Raw genomic sequence first — 16,319 nt, forward strand, 5'->3', positions numbered from 1 at the left:
GCGGCACACTCTGGAGCGGACTCTGGTGGGGGGGACACACACAGAGGCCGTGCTGAAACCACAGCTGAGCGCTGTGTGACTAAGGGGCCAGGGGCCCTGTGACTAAGGAAGAAGAGCTGAAATCTCTCCTCGTGGCTGTGTGAACCATGCAGATACACGTTCACTGACGGCTTCCTAAATTCAGCACCTGCGAAACATCAGAAAGGACAGCAAGGGCTCCTGCAGCTGGGACGGGTCTGACTTTAGCAGCTGTGGGCTCTGTGGGCACGTACACTTGGGGGCTGGGCCAGGCCAGAGTCTGAGCTGCCTCCACAGCTCCCACCGCGGGTCCAGGTGCACGACTACTGCAGTCCTGGGACCTGACCTCAGTGGACCTGCACCAGTGGCCTGGTGAAAACAACGTCTAAGAGTCAACAGGCCAATTGCTGGCATACCCGCAGTTAAGGTGGGACCGAGAGCAGTGCCAGCAAGTGTACTTCGTGAGCCTGTACAACAGGCGAAAGGGGACACAACAGAGCACGTTCACAGGTGAACAGCTCCAGAGGAGGACTACGCAGTGGCTTCTCTACCATTGGGAGTTCTCCAGTCCCATTCACCTCACACTGCAGATCAGAGACACAGCTAAGAAACAGATTTACGGGCCTCTACTCCAACAACTAGGGAGCAGACTCTGCCCCTGACAGGGCAGTGACAACCACAGAGCAAAGGGGAGGCCTCACGCAATAGCCAGGGCAGGCTCTGGTCACCAGAACACCAGTCAAACCCCCTATCAAGGGGATAATGGCACAAGCCTCAGGACCAACCTCACCAACCAGGGGGCAGACACCAGAAGCAAGAGGAACTATGATCCTGCAGCCTGCATAAAGGAGACCACAAACACAGTAAGTTAGACAAAATGAGACAATAAAGAAATATGTTGCAGATGAAGGTGCAAGATAAAAACCTATAAGAACTAAATGAAGAGGAGATAGGCAATCTACCTGAAAAAGAATTCAGAGTAATGACAGTAAAGATGATCCAAGATCTTGGAAAAAGAATGGAGGCACAGATCAAGAAGATACAAGAAATGTTTAAAAAAGACCTAGAACTAAAGAACAATCAGTGATGTTTAAAAAAGACCTAGAACTAAAGAACAATCAGTGATGACAACACAATAAGTGAAATGAAAAATACACTAGAAGGAATCAATAGCAGAATAACTGAGGCAGAAGACCAGATAAGTGAGCTGGAAGACACAATGGAGGAAATCACTGCCACAGAACAGAATAAAGAATGAAAAGAAATGAGGAAAGTCTCAGAGGCCTCTGGGACAACATTAAATGCAACAACATTCAAATTATAGGGGTCCAAGAAGAAGAAGAAAAAGAGAAAGGGCCAGAGGAAATATCTGAAGAGATTATAGTCGAAAACTTCCCTAACATGGGAAAGGAAATACCCAAGTCCAGGAAGCGCATAGAGTTCCACACAGGATAAACCCAAGGAGGAACATGCCGAGACACATATTAATCAAAGTAACAAAAATTAAATACAAAGAAAAAATATCAACTGATAATGTTATAGGAATTCCTTTGTGTGGCATTTGTTGTTTTTCCCAATAAACTCTGCAGGCCAGAGGGAGTGGCAGGATGTATTTAAAGTGATGAAAGGGAAGAGCCCACAGCCAAGAAAACTCTACCCAGCAAGGCTCTCATTCAGATTTGACGGAGAAATCAAAAGCTTTACAGACAAGTTAAGAGAATTCAGCACCACCAAACCAGCATTACAACAAATGCTGAAAGAACTTCTCTGGGGGTAGGGGAGAGAGGCCACAACTAAAAAAAGAAAATCACAAATGGGAAAGCTCAATGGTAAAGGCAAAAATACAGTAAAAGCAGGAAATCATCTATATACAAGTATGATATCAAAACCAGTAACTGTGAGAAGAGAGTACAAATGCAGGAAATGGGAATTACATTTGAAATTAAGAGACCAGCAACTTAAAACAACCTTGTGTGTATGTATGCGTATATATAGACTGCTTTATCAAAACCTCATGGGAAATGCAAACCAAAAAACTATAATAGATACACACACACACACACACACACACACACAAAAGCAACCCAAACACAACACTCAAGATGGTCATCAAACCACAAGAGAACAAAAGAAGAAGGGAAGAAAAAAGACCTACAAAAACAAACCCAAAACAATTAAGAAAATGGTAATAAGAACATACATATTGATAATTACCTTAAATGTAAATGGATTAAATGCTCCAACCAAAAGACACAGACTGGCTGAATGGATACAAAAACAAGACCCATATATATGCTGTCTACAAGAGACCCACTTCAGATCTAGGAACACATACAGACTGAAAATGAGGGGATGGAAAAAGACATTCCATGCAAATGGAAATCAAAAGAAAGCTGGAGTAGCAGTACTCATATCAGACAAAATAGACTTTAAAATAAAGAGTGTTACAAGAGACAAGGAAGGACACTACATAATGATCAAGGGATCAGTCCAAGAAGAAGATATAACAATTGTAAATGTATATGCACCCAACACAGGAGCACCTCAATATATAAGGCAAATGCTAACAGCCATAAATGGGGAAATCAGCAGTAATACAATAATAGCAGGGGGCTTTAATACCCCACTTAAACAAATGGATGTATCATCCAGACAGAAAATTAATAAGGACACACAGGCCTTAAATGACACATTAGATCAGATAGAGTTAATTGACATATATAGGGCTTTCCATCCGAAAGCAGTAGAATACACTTTCTTCTCAAGTGCACACGGAACATTCTCCAGGATAGATCACATCTTGGATCACAAATCAATCCTTGGTATTTTAAGAAAATGAAATTATATCAAGTAGGTTTTCCAACTGCAATGCTATGAAATTAAAAATCATTCTAATAAATTAGAAAACTAATTATTGTATTAGAAATCAATTACAGGGAAAAAACTGTAAAAAACAAACACATGGAGGCTAAACAATATGTTACTAAATCATCAATTGATCACTGAAGAAATTAAAGAGGAAATAAAAAAATACCTAGAGACAAATGACAATGAAAACATGACAATCCAAAACCTATGGGTTACAGCAAAAGCAGTTCTAAGAGGGATGTTTATAGCAATACAGTCCTACCTCAAGAAACAGGAAAAATCTCAAATAAACAACCTAACCTTACACCTAAAGCAACTAAAGAAAGAAGAACAAACAAAACCCAAAGTTAGTAGAAGGAAAGAAATCATAAAGATCAGAGCAGAAATGAATGAAATAGAGATGAAGAAAACAATAGAAAACATCAATGAAATTAAAAGCTGGTTGTTTGAGAAGATAAACAAAACTTACAAACCTTTAGCCAGACTCATCAAGAAAAAAAGGGAGAAGACTCAAATCAATAAAATTAGAAATCAATAAGGAGAAGTTACAACTGACACCACAGAAATACAAAGGATCATGAGGGACTACTACAAGCAACTATATGCCAACAAAATGAACAACTTAGAAGAAATGGACAAATTCTTAGAAAGGTACAACCTTCCAAGATTGAACCAGGAAGAAATAGAAAATATGAACAGACCAATCACAAGTACTGAAATTGAAACTGTGATTAAAAATCTTCCAACAAACAAAAGTCTAGGACCAGATGGCTTCACAGGCGAATTCTATCAAACATTTAGAGAAGAGCTAACACCTATCCTTCTGAAACTCTTCCAGAAAGCTGCAGAGGAAGGAACACTCCCAAGCTCATTCTACAAGGCCACCATCACCCTGATGCCAAAACCAAAGATATCCCAAAAAAAGAAAATTACAGGCCAATATCACTGATGAACATAGACATAAAAATCCTCAACAAAATACTAGCAAACTGAATCCAATAACACATTAAAAGGATCATACACCTTGATCAAGTAGGTTTTATCCCAGGGATGCAAGGGTTCTTCAGTATCTGAAAATAATCAGTGTGATACACCAATATTAACAAACTGAAGAATAAAAAACATACGATCATCTCAATAGATGCAGAAAAAGCTTTTGACAAAATTCAACACCCATTTATGATAAAAAAACTCTAGAAAGTGGGCACAGAGGGAACCTCCCTCAACATAATAAAGGCCATGTATGACAAACCCACAGCAAGCATCATTCTCAATGGTGAAAAACTGAAAGCATTTCCTCTAAGATCAGGAACAAGACAAGGATGTCCACTCTCGCCACTTTTAGTTAACATAGTTTTGGAAGTCCTAGCTGTGGCAATCAGAAAAGAAAAAGAAATAAAAGGAATCCAAATTGGAAAAGAAGAAGTAAAAGTGTTACTGTTTGCAAGGTGACATGAGACTCTACACAGAAAGTCCTAAAGATGCTACCAGAAAACTACTAGAGGTCATCAATACGTTCAGGATACAAAATTAATGCACAGGGCTTCCCTGGTGGCGCAGTGGTTGGGAGTGCGCCTGCCGATGTGGGGGGCACGGGTTTGTGCCCTGGTCCGGGAGGATCCCACGTGCCGTGGGGCGCCTGGGCCCATGAGCCATGGCCGCTGGGCCTGCGTGTCCAGAGCCTGTGCTCTGCGACAGGAGGGGCCACGGCGGTGGGAGGCCGGTGTACCACAAAAAAAAAAAAAAAAAAAATTAATGCACAGAAATCTCTTGCATCTGTACACTAACAACGAAAGATCAGAAAGAGAAATTAACATTCCCACCCATGGCAATTTACAAATTCAGTGTAATCCCTATCAAATTACCAATAGCATTTTTCACCAAACTGGGACAAAAAATTCTAAAATTTATATCGAAACACAAAAGACCCCCAACAGCCTAAGAAATCCTGAGAAAGAAAAGTTGAGCTGGAGGAATCAGACTATACTACAAGCCTACAATAATTAAAACAGCATGGTACTGGCACAAAAACAAATATAGATCAATGGAACAGGATAGAAAGCCCAGAAATAAACCCACATACATATGGTCAACTAATCTACAACAAAGGAGGCAAGAATTTACAATGGCGAAAAGACATTAATAAATAGTGCTGGGAAAACTGGACAGCTACATGTAAAAGAATGAAATTAGAATACTCCCTAATACCATACACAAAAATAAACTCAAAATGCATTAAAGACCTAAAGGTAAGACTAGATACTATAACTCTTACAGGAAAACATAGGCAGAACACTCTTTGACATAAATCATAGCAATATCTTTTTCAATCCGTCTTTTAGAGTAATGACAAAAAAAAGAAACAAATGGGACCTAATTAAAGTTAAAAGCTTTTGCACAACAAAGCAAACCATAAACAAAACAAAAAGACAACCCACAGAATGGGAGAAAACATTTGCAAACCATGCAACTGATAAGGGATTAATATCCAGAATTTACAAACAGCCCATGCAGCTCAATATCAGAAAAACAAACAAGCCAATCAAAAAATGGGCAGAAGACATAAATAGACATTTCTCCAAAGAAAACATCAGATTGCCAAGAGGCACATGGCTCTTCTGATGACCCTGGAGGTCCTACAGCTCCTCCCCAGAGGCTCCACACATGTCAGCCCAGTGCCAGACAAGGCTCAGCTAGGATCACTAATTTCTCCCAGGGTGAGTTCATCAGGCCACTGGGGCTGATGAACTATGTGGCTAATGCTAGGGTGGCAACTTTGAAACCAAACACTGGTGCCCTGCTGGCCACAGGAGAGCAATAAGGAGAGACAGAAGGGAAGTAGTGCTGATGGAGACCTAGGTCCCAGTTCATCCTGAGGATGGCTATGGGACCCTAAGCTAAGGCTTAGTGTCCCCTTTATCTGCCTTTCCCCTGCCCTGGTGGTTCTGGTTTTGTCTTTGATGGCATCAATTATAACAAATGACACATGAGGCAGTAAAGCAAAGTGGTTTAGGCAGATGTTTTGGAGGCGTCAGACTGCGTTTGAATCATCATGGTACCCCCTTCCTAGCTGTGTGACGTTGGGCAAATAGCTTAACCTCTCTGAGCCCCTTTACAGTGGGAATAATGGTAGAATCTATTCACAGGGCTGTTTGGAGGGTGAAATGATATAATGTGCAAGATATGGTTAGCCCAGTGCCTGGCAGTGATACTCCTCCTGTCCTGAGGGGACCTGTGTTGAGCACTTGACATTTGATGAAGGCTCACTCACCTGCATCTGGATCTCACAATCACCCCAGGAGGCAGCCAGTGGTACTGTTTTATTATTCCCATTTTCTAAATGAGAAAACTGAGGCTCAGAGAGGCCAAGATACTTGTCCAAAGATACACAAAATAAATGGCAAAGCCAGAACCTTTAGACCCCAGATTCAGTGCTCTTTCTACCACTCCACTGTCTTCTAGGTGCAATGCATCTTTCAGTCAACAAAGCAGGTTTACTTCCCTTTTCTCTCTGCACACTTGAGAAACCCCAATAAAGAGGCAGTGTGAGCCCATTATATAGATGAGAAAATGGAGGGCGGTAACTGGAGTACTCCTCGCCCTCTCACTGGGGAGCCCCAGCCGGGCGCCAGCTGCTTTGGGTTTAAGCCAGAATCCACAGGCCTGTCTGCCCATGGCTGGTTTTTGTTAGGAGGGGGCCCAGCTGATGGTGTTTCCTCCCGAGGGTGTTGGTCAAAGTCTTCATTCCTCTGCCCTCCCTCCCCCTGCCCTTGTTCCTTATTACTGTTCAAGCTGCTGCGTTTAGAACGCAAGCAGGGATCTTCTTGGTTCAACATTTCATGGGGTGGAGGGGCAGAGGAGAAGAGATCCTCTTAAAATAACTAGTGACCAAAGAAAAGAGGCATTCAGTAAAAGTGACAAGCGTGGCCACAGGATTTCCTAACCCTTCTTGCTTTTTTCCTCCCAGTGGGGAAAGTACCCATTTGTATTTCACTGGCCAGCAACCAAAGAACAGCGTATCTGGGAACCTGCTCCACATCTCCAGCTGCCTGTGGCCAATGCCTACAAGCCCCTGTCAGAGCTGCTTGTTCACTGGGATGCAACCTCCCCACACCATGAGAAACTGACTCGAGACAAACTTCCTGAACCTGTTGGCTTGGGTCCACTGTGACCCCCTAGTTTGTGAGAAGGTCTGGGTGGGCATTCAGGGTTTCAAGTCAATTCCATAGCAGAGTCCCAGGCTGGACATGGAAGGTCGCTAGCGAGGCTGGTGGGGAGTATTGTGCAGCTAGCCAGGGAACAGTGTCAGCAGATCAGATATTCGTGCTGGCCCACCAGTGGCATGATGCCAGCCACTCCACTTGGCAAATGCCTCCAGGGGGAGATCCCGGCAGGACTTAGCACCAACAGAGCTAAGAGCCACTCAGGATCCAGGTTGACCAGAGACACAGGTACTGGGGCTGGCTCACAACTGGGAAACCACTGGGTTTGGTAGCAGTTCAAAAAAGTGACACACCCAATCCTATAAGCTCTGATTTTTGGCCCAATACCAGCCTCGCCTCATACTGCAAAGTGCTAAAGCCAAATCCACCAGGAAGGCAAGCAGGTAACACGTTGCCGTGCACTCACCACGTGCCATGTACTGTGCTCAGCATTGCAGCCGTATTTCATGAAATCCTTACAATAGACTGAGGAGATGGGTACTCTTGAGACCCCTTTTTACAGATGAAGAAGCTGAGGCTCCAAGGGGTCATGTAATTTTCCCAGATCCCACAGCCAGCAAAGAAAGGCTCTAGAGTCTGAGCCAAGCTGCTTGACCAGTTTTCTCTCCACTGTGCCACCCGCAACACTCTGGCATTTTATCTATCAGTTCTTAAGAGAATTACAACTGCTGTACTGTATGAAAATAGACTTAGGTGAGGTCACATCATGCATGAATTCAGAGTCATCTGAGCATTTAGAAGAAAGAGATCAACCAGAATGGTGGGCTGAATCTGGGCACTCCCTGCACTTCATCTCCTATCCTTTTCCCAAACCCAGGGTGCCAGGGGGCACCACCAAGTCATTTTACAGAGAGAGGACATAGCACAGGTACCTGGGCTCAAAGAGCTCTGCTCCCCTGACAGCCCACCTGGTGCTCCGAGGCTGCCCTCCATCCCCCACACCTCCTCCCTGCACTGCACCCAGCTCAGCAGCAGGTGAAATAGAAAAGAAACCGTCTTACTTCTCAGCTGTGCCTGTGCCATTGGGAAGGGAACTCGGGCGCAGTGTTGCTGGGTCCTCACTCCACCAGAGTTCCAGACTAGCAAGGAGGGCCGCCTCCAAGGGCGGTTCCTAAAGCCCTGGGGATGAAACGTGCCACCAAGTGAGGCAGCTCCACATTCCTGTTTATTCTGGTATCAATAAAAAGGAACTGTTACTATAGTAACGGGTATTGCACTTGGTACTTGGCCACTTCCCTGATGTGGAACACCGTGTCCAGGCCACATGCCGGGGAGGCACAAATAAATACTGATTTTGTCAGACTGTTGAGGAATAAGAACGCGCCAAGCTTTGTTCTGAGCGACCTAGCTCATGTAGAGGCATTTCCCTTGTTTCTAATGGGAGAGTCAGCAAGAATGCATTCTGGTATTTCCCTGATGGAGAGGGAGCCAAGCTTCCTGCCGCAGTGTTCAACTCTTCAGGAGAAAATGGCTCTCAGTGCAAAAGGAGGGGAAACTATGCTGGGTCAGGTCCAGGGCATCCACTTGTGGGCCAGAAACTCCATCCATGTTATTTACACGTTACCCTGAACTTCATCTGAACATCAGACAGGAGCCAACAGGACGTTGCACAGGAGAGAGCGGGGCAGTAGAAGCTGACCGGCTCTGGGCCAGGCTGGTCCTCGTGTAATTCCCTGCTCGGCTTGGGCACCAGCCCCTTTGGCAGCCAGTTAACACCCCTGAGCCTTGGTTTCTGTGTTTGTCAAATGTGGAGAACAGGGTGATTGAGAGGAAACACAGATGATATGACATTTGTGAAAGCATGTAGTCAATGCTCAGCAAGTAGGACTCTTCCTACAGAGAGAGCTGGACTCAATGTGATCAGAGGGCAGGGCCCCAGCATGCAGCACTGTGCTTGGCAGAATCTGTGTTCCATAGATCTTGGTTCAATAAGTCAATGTGTGAGTCTGAAAATAAAGAACGTGTGTAGATGCTGAAGGCCAACATGGGTACTTACAGATAACAAAGGGATTCTCCTAATTTCAGAATCAGTGTTCACCTGAAAACGTGGAAGTGTTTTCTGGCTTTTGCTGTCATTCTTAATCCTCTAGCAAGGAAGCTGGCATCTACCAGTTAAACTTGGCCCTCTTCCCACCTTTACTGCCTCGTGAAGAGCCTTGGTTGGCTGGGAAGTGATTAGGCCCAGGACATACATCAAGTATGAATGCAGGCATTAAAAATGCAATTTTGCTTCTATAAATATATTAGCAAACTGAATTCAACAACACATAAAAAGGACCATACACCACTATCAAGCTGGATTCACTCCAGAGTCACAAGGATGGTTCAACATATACAAATCAATCAATGTGGTACACCATATCAACGAAAGACAAAAACCATATGATCATTTCAATAGATGCAGAAAAAGCATTTGATAAAATTGAACATCCATTCATGGTAAAAACTCTCGCCGAAGTGGGTATAGAGGGAACATATCTCAATAATAAAAGCCATTTATGACAAACCCACAGCCGATATAATACTCAACAGTGAAAAGCTGAAAGCTTTCCCATTAAATTCTGGAACAAGAGAAGGATGCCCACTCTCACCACTTCTATTCAACACAGTATTAGAAGTTCTAGCCATGACACTCTGATGAGAAAAAGAAATAAAAGGTATTCATATCAGAAGGGAAGAGATAAAATTGTCATTATATGCAGATGACTTGATACTCTATATAGAAAACCCTAAATACTCCACACAAAAACTATTAGAACTGATAAATGAATTCATCCAGGTAACAGGAGACAAGATTAACATACAGAAACCTGTTGAATTTCTTTACACTAACAATGAAATATCAGAAAGGGAAAGATTAAAAAAATCTAATTTAAAATCGCATAAAATAAAAAGAGACCTGGGAACAAACCTAACCAAGGAGGTGAAAGACTTATAGGCTTAGAACTATAAAACATTAATAAAGGGAATCAAGATGATTCAAAGAAATGGAAATATGTCCCATGCTCTTGGATTAGTAGAATTAATATTCTTAAAATGTCCATACTACCCAAAGCGATCTACAGATTTTTTTTTTTCTATTTTTTAGCCGCACTGCATATGAGGGATCTTAGTTCCCTGACCAGGGATTGACCCCATGCCCCCTGCAGTGGAAGTGCAGAGTCTTAACCACTGGCCCACCAGGGAAGTCCAGCAGTCTACAGATTTGATGTGATCCATATCAAATTACCCATGACATTTTTCACAGAACAAGAACAAATAATCCTAAAATGTATATGAAACAGCAAAAGACCCAGAATTGCCAAAACACTCCTGAGGAAAAAGAACAAAGCTGGAGGCATAACTCTCCCAATACTACAAAGCTGCAATAATCAAAACAGCATGGTATTGGCACAAAAACAGACGTATGGATCCATGGAACAGAATAGAGAGCGCAGAAATAAACCCACACACCTATGGACAATTAATCTTCAACAAAAGAGGCAAGAATATACAATGGGGAGATGACAGTCTCTTCAGCAAGTGGTGTTGGGATAGCTGGACAGCCGCACGTAAAGCTATGAAGTTAGAACACTCCCTCACACCATGCACAAAAATAAACTCAAGCTTAAAGACTTAAACACAAGACATGACACCATAAAACACCAAAAAACTCACAGAAAAAAACAGACAAAATGTTCTCTGACATAAATTGTAGCAATATTTTCTTAGATTAGTCTCCTGAGGAAAAAGAAAAGCAGAATCAAGATGGCAGAGGAGTAGGACGTGGAGCTAATGTATTCCCACAGATACATCAAATATACATCTACAAGGGCTTCCCTGGTGGTGCACTGGTTGAGAGTCTGCCTGCCGATGCAGGGGACACAGGTTCGTGCCCCGGTCCAGGAGGATCCCGCATGCCGCAGAGCGGCTGGGCCCGTGAGCCATGGCCGCTGAGCCTGTGCGTCCGGAGCCTGTGCTCTGCAACGGGAGAGGCCACGGCAGTGAGAGGCCCGCGTACTGGAAAAAAAAAAAAAAATACATCTACAAGCGGAATGATTCGCACAGAACATCTACTGAATGCTGGCAGAAGATCTCTGACTTCCGAAAGCTTTTTTGATCCACCTCTTAGAGTAATGGAAATAAAAACAAAAATAAACAAATGGGACCTAATGAAACTTCAAAGCTTTTGCACAGCAAAGGAAACCATAAACAAAATGAAAAAGACAACCCACAGAATGGGAGAAAATATTTGCAAACAAAGCAACCAACAAGGTATTAGTGTCCAAAATATACAAACAGTTCATGCAGCTCTATGTCAAAAAAACAAACAACCCGATCATAAAATGGGCAGAAGATCTCAGTAGACATTTCTCCGAAAAAGATATACAGATGGCCAAAAAGCACATGAAAAGATGCTCAACATCACTAATTTTTAGAGAAATGCAAATCAAAACTACAATGAGCCATCACTTCACACCGGTCAGAGTGGCCACCATCAAAAAGTCTACAAACAATAAATGCTGGAGAGGGTGTGGAGAAAAGGAAACCCTCCTACACTGTTGGGGGGAATGTAAATTGATACAGCCACTATGGAGAACAGTATGGAGGTTCTTTGAAAAACTAAAAATAGAAATACCGTATGATCTAGCAATCCCACTCCTGGGCATACATCCATAGAAAACCATAATTCAAAAAGATACACGCACCCCAGTGTTCACTGCAGCACTATTTACAGCAGCCGAGACATGGAAACAACCTAAATGTCCATTGACAGAGAAATGGATAAAGAAGATGTGGTACATATAGACAATGGAATACTACTCAGCCATAAAAAAAAGAATGAAATAATACCATTTGCAGGAACATGGATGGACCTAGAGTTTGTCATACTGAGTGAAGTAAGTCAGACACAGAAAGACAAATATATGATACCACTTATATGTGGAACCTAAGAAAAAGGGTACAAACAAACTTATATACAAAACAGAAGTAGAGTCACAAATGTAGAAAACAAACATGGTTACCAGGGGATGGGGGTGGGAGGGATAAACTGGGAGCTTGGGATTGACATATACACACTACTATACATAAAATAGATAACTAATAAGAACCTGCTGTATAGCACAGGGAACTCTTCTCAATAGTCTGCGATGGCCTATATGCGAAAAGAATCTAAAAAAAAAAAAGAGTGGATATATGCATATGTATAACTGATTCACTTTGCTGTACACCCGAAAGTAACACAACATTGCAAATCATCTGTACTCCAATAAAAATTAAAAAAAAAAAAAAAAAAAAGAGTGAAATGTTGCCATTTGCAGCCACATGGGTGGTCCTAGAGATTATCATACTAAGTGAAGTAAGTCAGACAGGGAAAGAGCAGTATTATATTTGGGTTGGCCAAAAAGTTCATTTGGGTTTTTCCTATGATGTTACAGAAAACCCAAATGAGCTTTTTGGGCAACCCAATATTGTTGGGTTAAATGTGGAATCTAAAAAGTAATACAAATGGACTTATTTACATAACAGAAACAGACTCACAGACACACAAAAGAAAATTATGGTTACCAAAGAATGAGGTGGGGTGGGGGGACAAATTAGGAGTATGGGATTAAGAGATACACACTACTATATTTAAAATGGATAAACAATAAGGATTTACTGTATAGCACATGGAACTACATTCAATATCTTATAATAACTTATAATGGAAAAGAATCTGAAAAAGAATAGATTTATGTGTACATGTATTCAGCCATATTATATGTATAACTGAATCACTTTGCTGTACACCTAAAACTAACACAGTATTGTAAATAAACTCTAAAAATGCAGTTTTGATCCTCTCTGGCCTATGTTATTCATTTAACCAACATTTATTGAGTACCTACTGTGTTCCTGGCACTGTTCCCAGTGTAAATGAGACAGTATCCCTGTGCTCAGGTAACCTACTTTCAAGGTGGGGTTCAGACAAAAAAATAAGGAGACAGACAAGAAAATGTAGAGCTGCAATGAACACTGTGATGAAAGCAAGACTGGGCAAGGCGCAAGGGAGGGACTGGGAACTTAGGTAGGGTGGACAGTGGGGAGGCGACATTTTAGGGAGGCTGGAATGGTGAGGAGGAGAGCATTCCAGAGAGTGGGAAGAGCTAGTGGAAAGGCCCCAGCGAGGGAAGGAGCTGGGCATGATGGAAGGAGGCCGGTGGGGTGGAGTGCGGGGTATGAGGGAGATGGAAGGAAGAAGGGGCAGGCAGGTCTGCATGACCTGGGAGCTGTGGCCAAGCCCCCCATTCTGGAGCCACTTCAATTTGCAGGGTCCCAAATCCTCGAGTTGTTTCTCCTTCCTAATTGTTTCTCTTAACGTACTTTGAATGGTGCCTCCCGCAGCTCCCCATCCTGCTGTGGCTTAACTTCACTGAATTCTGATGGTGGAAGACCGCAACCGAATTCTTGTCAAGCACTCTTCACTGCCTCTGATCCCCACCCACGTGTTGTCCTGCTGTGCAAATGACTAGTACTTGGGGCATGTCCCAGGGCCCACAGTGGCTTGTCTGAACCAATCCCAGTGTCCTCTGACAGGTGGTGGAACAAGACGGATCCTTGGGCGGGAGGACTCTGCTCACCGCCTGAGGCAGACAGACCCCACAGTCGCTCTCACTCCAGAGAAGCAGACTCTCAGTCCTCATACCAGCCATGTCCTCCATCCCCACTTTGTGTTCCCTTTCTTGGAAGATTCTGATGGCAGCCCCAGAGCAATTGAGAACCAAGGAGAGCTGGGCAGGAACCCCGCAAGGTTGGGTGCCATTTTCCCCAGGCAGCTGGGACTCACTGTACTTCTTCCACTAAAGCTCTTCTCATGGTCCAACCTGTGCACAAACCCACCAGCCTCACCCACCAGACCACCAGCCTGAGGGCCGGGGCCTCACCTTATTCCTCTTAGTATTCCTGTCCCAGTAGCAAGGTGCTCAATAACTAGTATTGACTTGCAGACACCAAAGATGTTGATGTCCCTGAGCTTGTGACAGCATCATCTTGCTGTGTCTGTGCACGTGTGTGAGCACGTGTGTGTGCGTGTAACTGTATATGAGGTCAAGCCACCATTTCTCAAGCCATATGCCATCAGTAAGAAATTATGCTACGGCCCATAATGGGATGCCATCAATAGCACATCTATTTATTACCCTAAAAAGATGTCTTCTACATGTTTGGTGAAAAATCAAAGAGCAAAATCATATATAGTCTGATTCCTCTACCCTTTTTTTTCCAAGATAAAAAAGTTAGTATATGCATAGAGAACCAATCTGGAGGCGTATACACTGAACTGTTAATGGAAGTCAGTTCTAGACCAACGTATCTCAAATGTCATTACTAGCCTTCAGTCGGAATGAGGGTTAAAATGGAATTACTGGGTCATGTTTCTGGATCGCTGTATTAGAATCTATGAGGGAGGGGCCTAGGAGTCTGGAATTTTAACATGTCCCCAGGGGATCTGCTTACATTTAGGAGTCTGAGCACCACTATTCTACAGCAGAACATTACAGGCCTTTATCCTTTGTGCCAATATTTCTGTAACGTTTGTAGCTTAAAAAAAAAAAAAGCATACATTTCTTTTGTTATCAGAACAAAACAATAAAGGTGAAAAATATGGGAAAGAGCAACCTTTTCCAACCAACCATAGTTAAAAGTCACATCTGGTTCAGTCATGTACATTTTGCATATTGGAAAATAGAGGCCTTTTGGTCAAATGAGGCTTTTAAGAGTTTACTCCAGGTAATGGCCAAATTCAACCCCAGGTCCTGCCTCCTGCCTTGGTCTGTGTGGCTTTTGACAGAGGCCCTCTCATTCTCCCATAAGGAAGGACTCTGGACTGCAGGGGCCTGAGGATCCGAATTTTTGCTCAGCCCCTGGAGGAATGAAAGGGGATCCTGGAGGCTGAGCACACCTGTCCCACACTCCCCTCCTGTCCCTCTGAAGTTCGTTTTCTTGGGAGCTAGAGGAGCTAAAAAGAAGGGGGTAGTGAAGACCAGGAGAGGCATTCATGTGTGGAAGCTGAGGAATTTTCCTGTAGCTATAGTGGGCTAGGGCTGCAGCTTGCATTAAAAAACTCCCAAAACCTCTTTTCCTTTAATTTTTGCTCCCCCTTTCTCCCAGCTGACAGGCACCTGCAGCAGCTTATCTGGGCCTACAAACATCAGACAAAAAGTTTCCATGGCAACTCCAAACTTCCTCCTCAGCCCTGTATTCAGTCTAAATCTCCAAGGCCCCTTTTCAAGGCCTCAATGAGGTTTCTGAGAAGCCACCCACAAAATAGCCTTAGGATCCAACCTTCCCCCACCCCCAACATGCTCTTTTCAAAGGACATGGCAGGAGAAGCTGTACTGGCAAGAAAACTTGTCATGGGATCCGTGGAGAGTTTATAAAAGGAATGAGCGTTGCCTTTACAACGAGTTCGAACCAGGAAGAATTTACCCGGTGGAGGGATTTCAAGCATGGAAACAGGAAAGTGCAAGGGAGTGGGGAAGAACCAAGAGTCTTATTTCAGAAAGCTGGCTCTCAACCCAGCTGCAGTCAGGCATGGTTAATCTGGTCTCTTAGCTGCAGAAGGACCCTGGGGTGCCCCCGACCTCCAGCATATTTGAATTCACTTGTAGCTAGACAAAATATGGACAGTAGATCGAGGCACGGGGAAAGGGATGTGAGTATGTGAGTGGGTGTGTGTAGAGGGGAACCTGGGCAGACCATGGCTTGTCAAGCCAAGCAAACTTCCATAATGCCTGGCAGTGGGGTTGCCAGATGTAGCTAACAAAAATGCAGCATGTCCCTGCATGTAAATCAATGAAGTTAGAACACGCCCTCACACCATGCACAAAAATAAACTCAAAATGGCTTAAAGACTTAAACATAAGACATGACACCGTAAAACAACTAGAAGAGAACATACGCAAAACATTCTCTGACACAAATCGTACCAATGTTTTCTTAGGCCAGTCTTGCAAAGCAATAGAAATAAAGACAAAACTAAACAAATGAGGGACCTAATTAAACTTCAAAGCTTTTGCACAGCAAAGGAAACCATAAAAAAAGGGAAAGACAACCTACAGAATGGGAGAAAATATTTGCCAGTGATGCAGCTGTCAAAGGCTTAATCTCCAAAATATACAAACAGCTCATAAAACAACAACAAAATAAACAACCCAGTTGAAAAATGGGCAGAAGATCTAAGACATT

The 16,319-nt window shown here is 43.2% G+C and overlaps 1 protein-coding gene across 10 annotated transcripts in view; it reads right to left on the reverse strand.

The window, feature by feature from the left end:
- FAM107A (family with sequence similarity 107 member A) overlaps positions 1-16,319 on the reverse strand; it is a 107,424-nt gene that overhangs the window by 10,577 nt on the left and 80,528 nt on the right. Inside the window, exon 1 of one of the 10 annotated variants that reach the window (XM_019947680.3) lies at positions 8,111-8,261. The exons of 8 other annotated variants lie outside the window; for them this stretch is intronic. In XM_019947680.3, the coding sequence (XP_019803239.1) occupies positions 8,111-8,132 (22 nt within the window). In that variant the 5' untranslated portion in view covers positions 8,133-8,261. Of the gene's footprint in view, positions 1-6,157; positions 6,199-8,110; positions 8,262-16,319 lie in introns of those variants that run through there. One more of the 10 variants, XM_073811295.1, reaches the window with a different exon arrangement.

Source organism: Tursiops truncatus, chromosome 10 (genome assembly GCF_011762595.2).
Source record: "Tursiops truncatus isolate mTurTru1 chromosome 10, mTurTru1.mat.Y, whole genome shotgun sequence".
NCBI lineage: Eukaryota > Metazoa > Chordata > Mammalia > Artiodactyla > Delphinidae > Tursiops > Tursiops truncatus.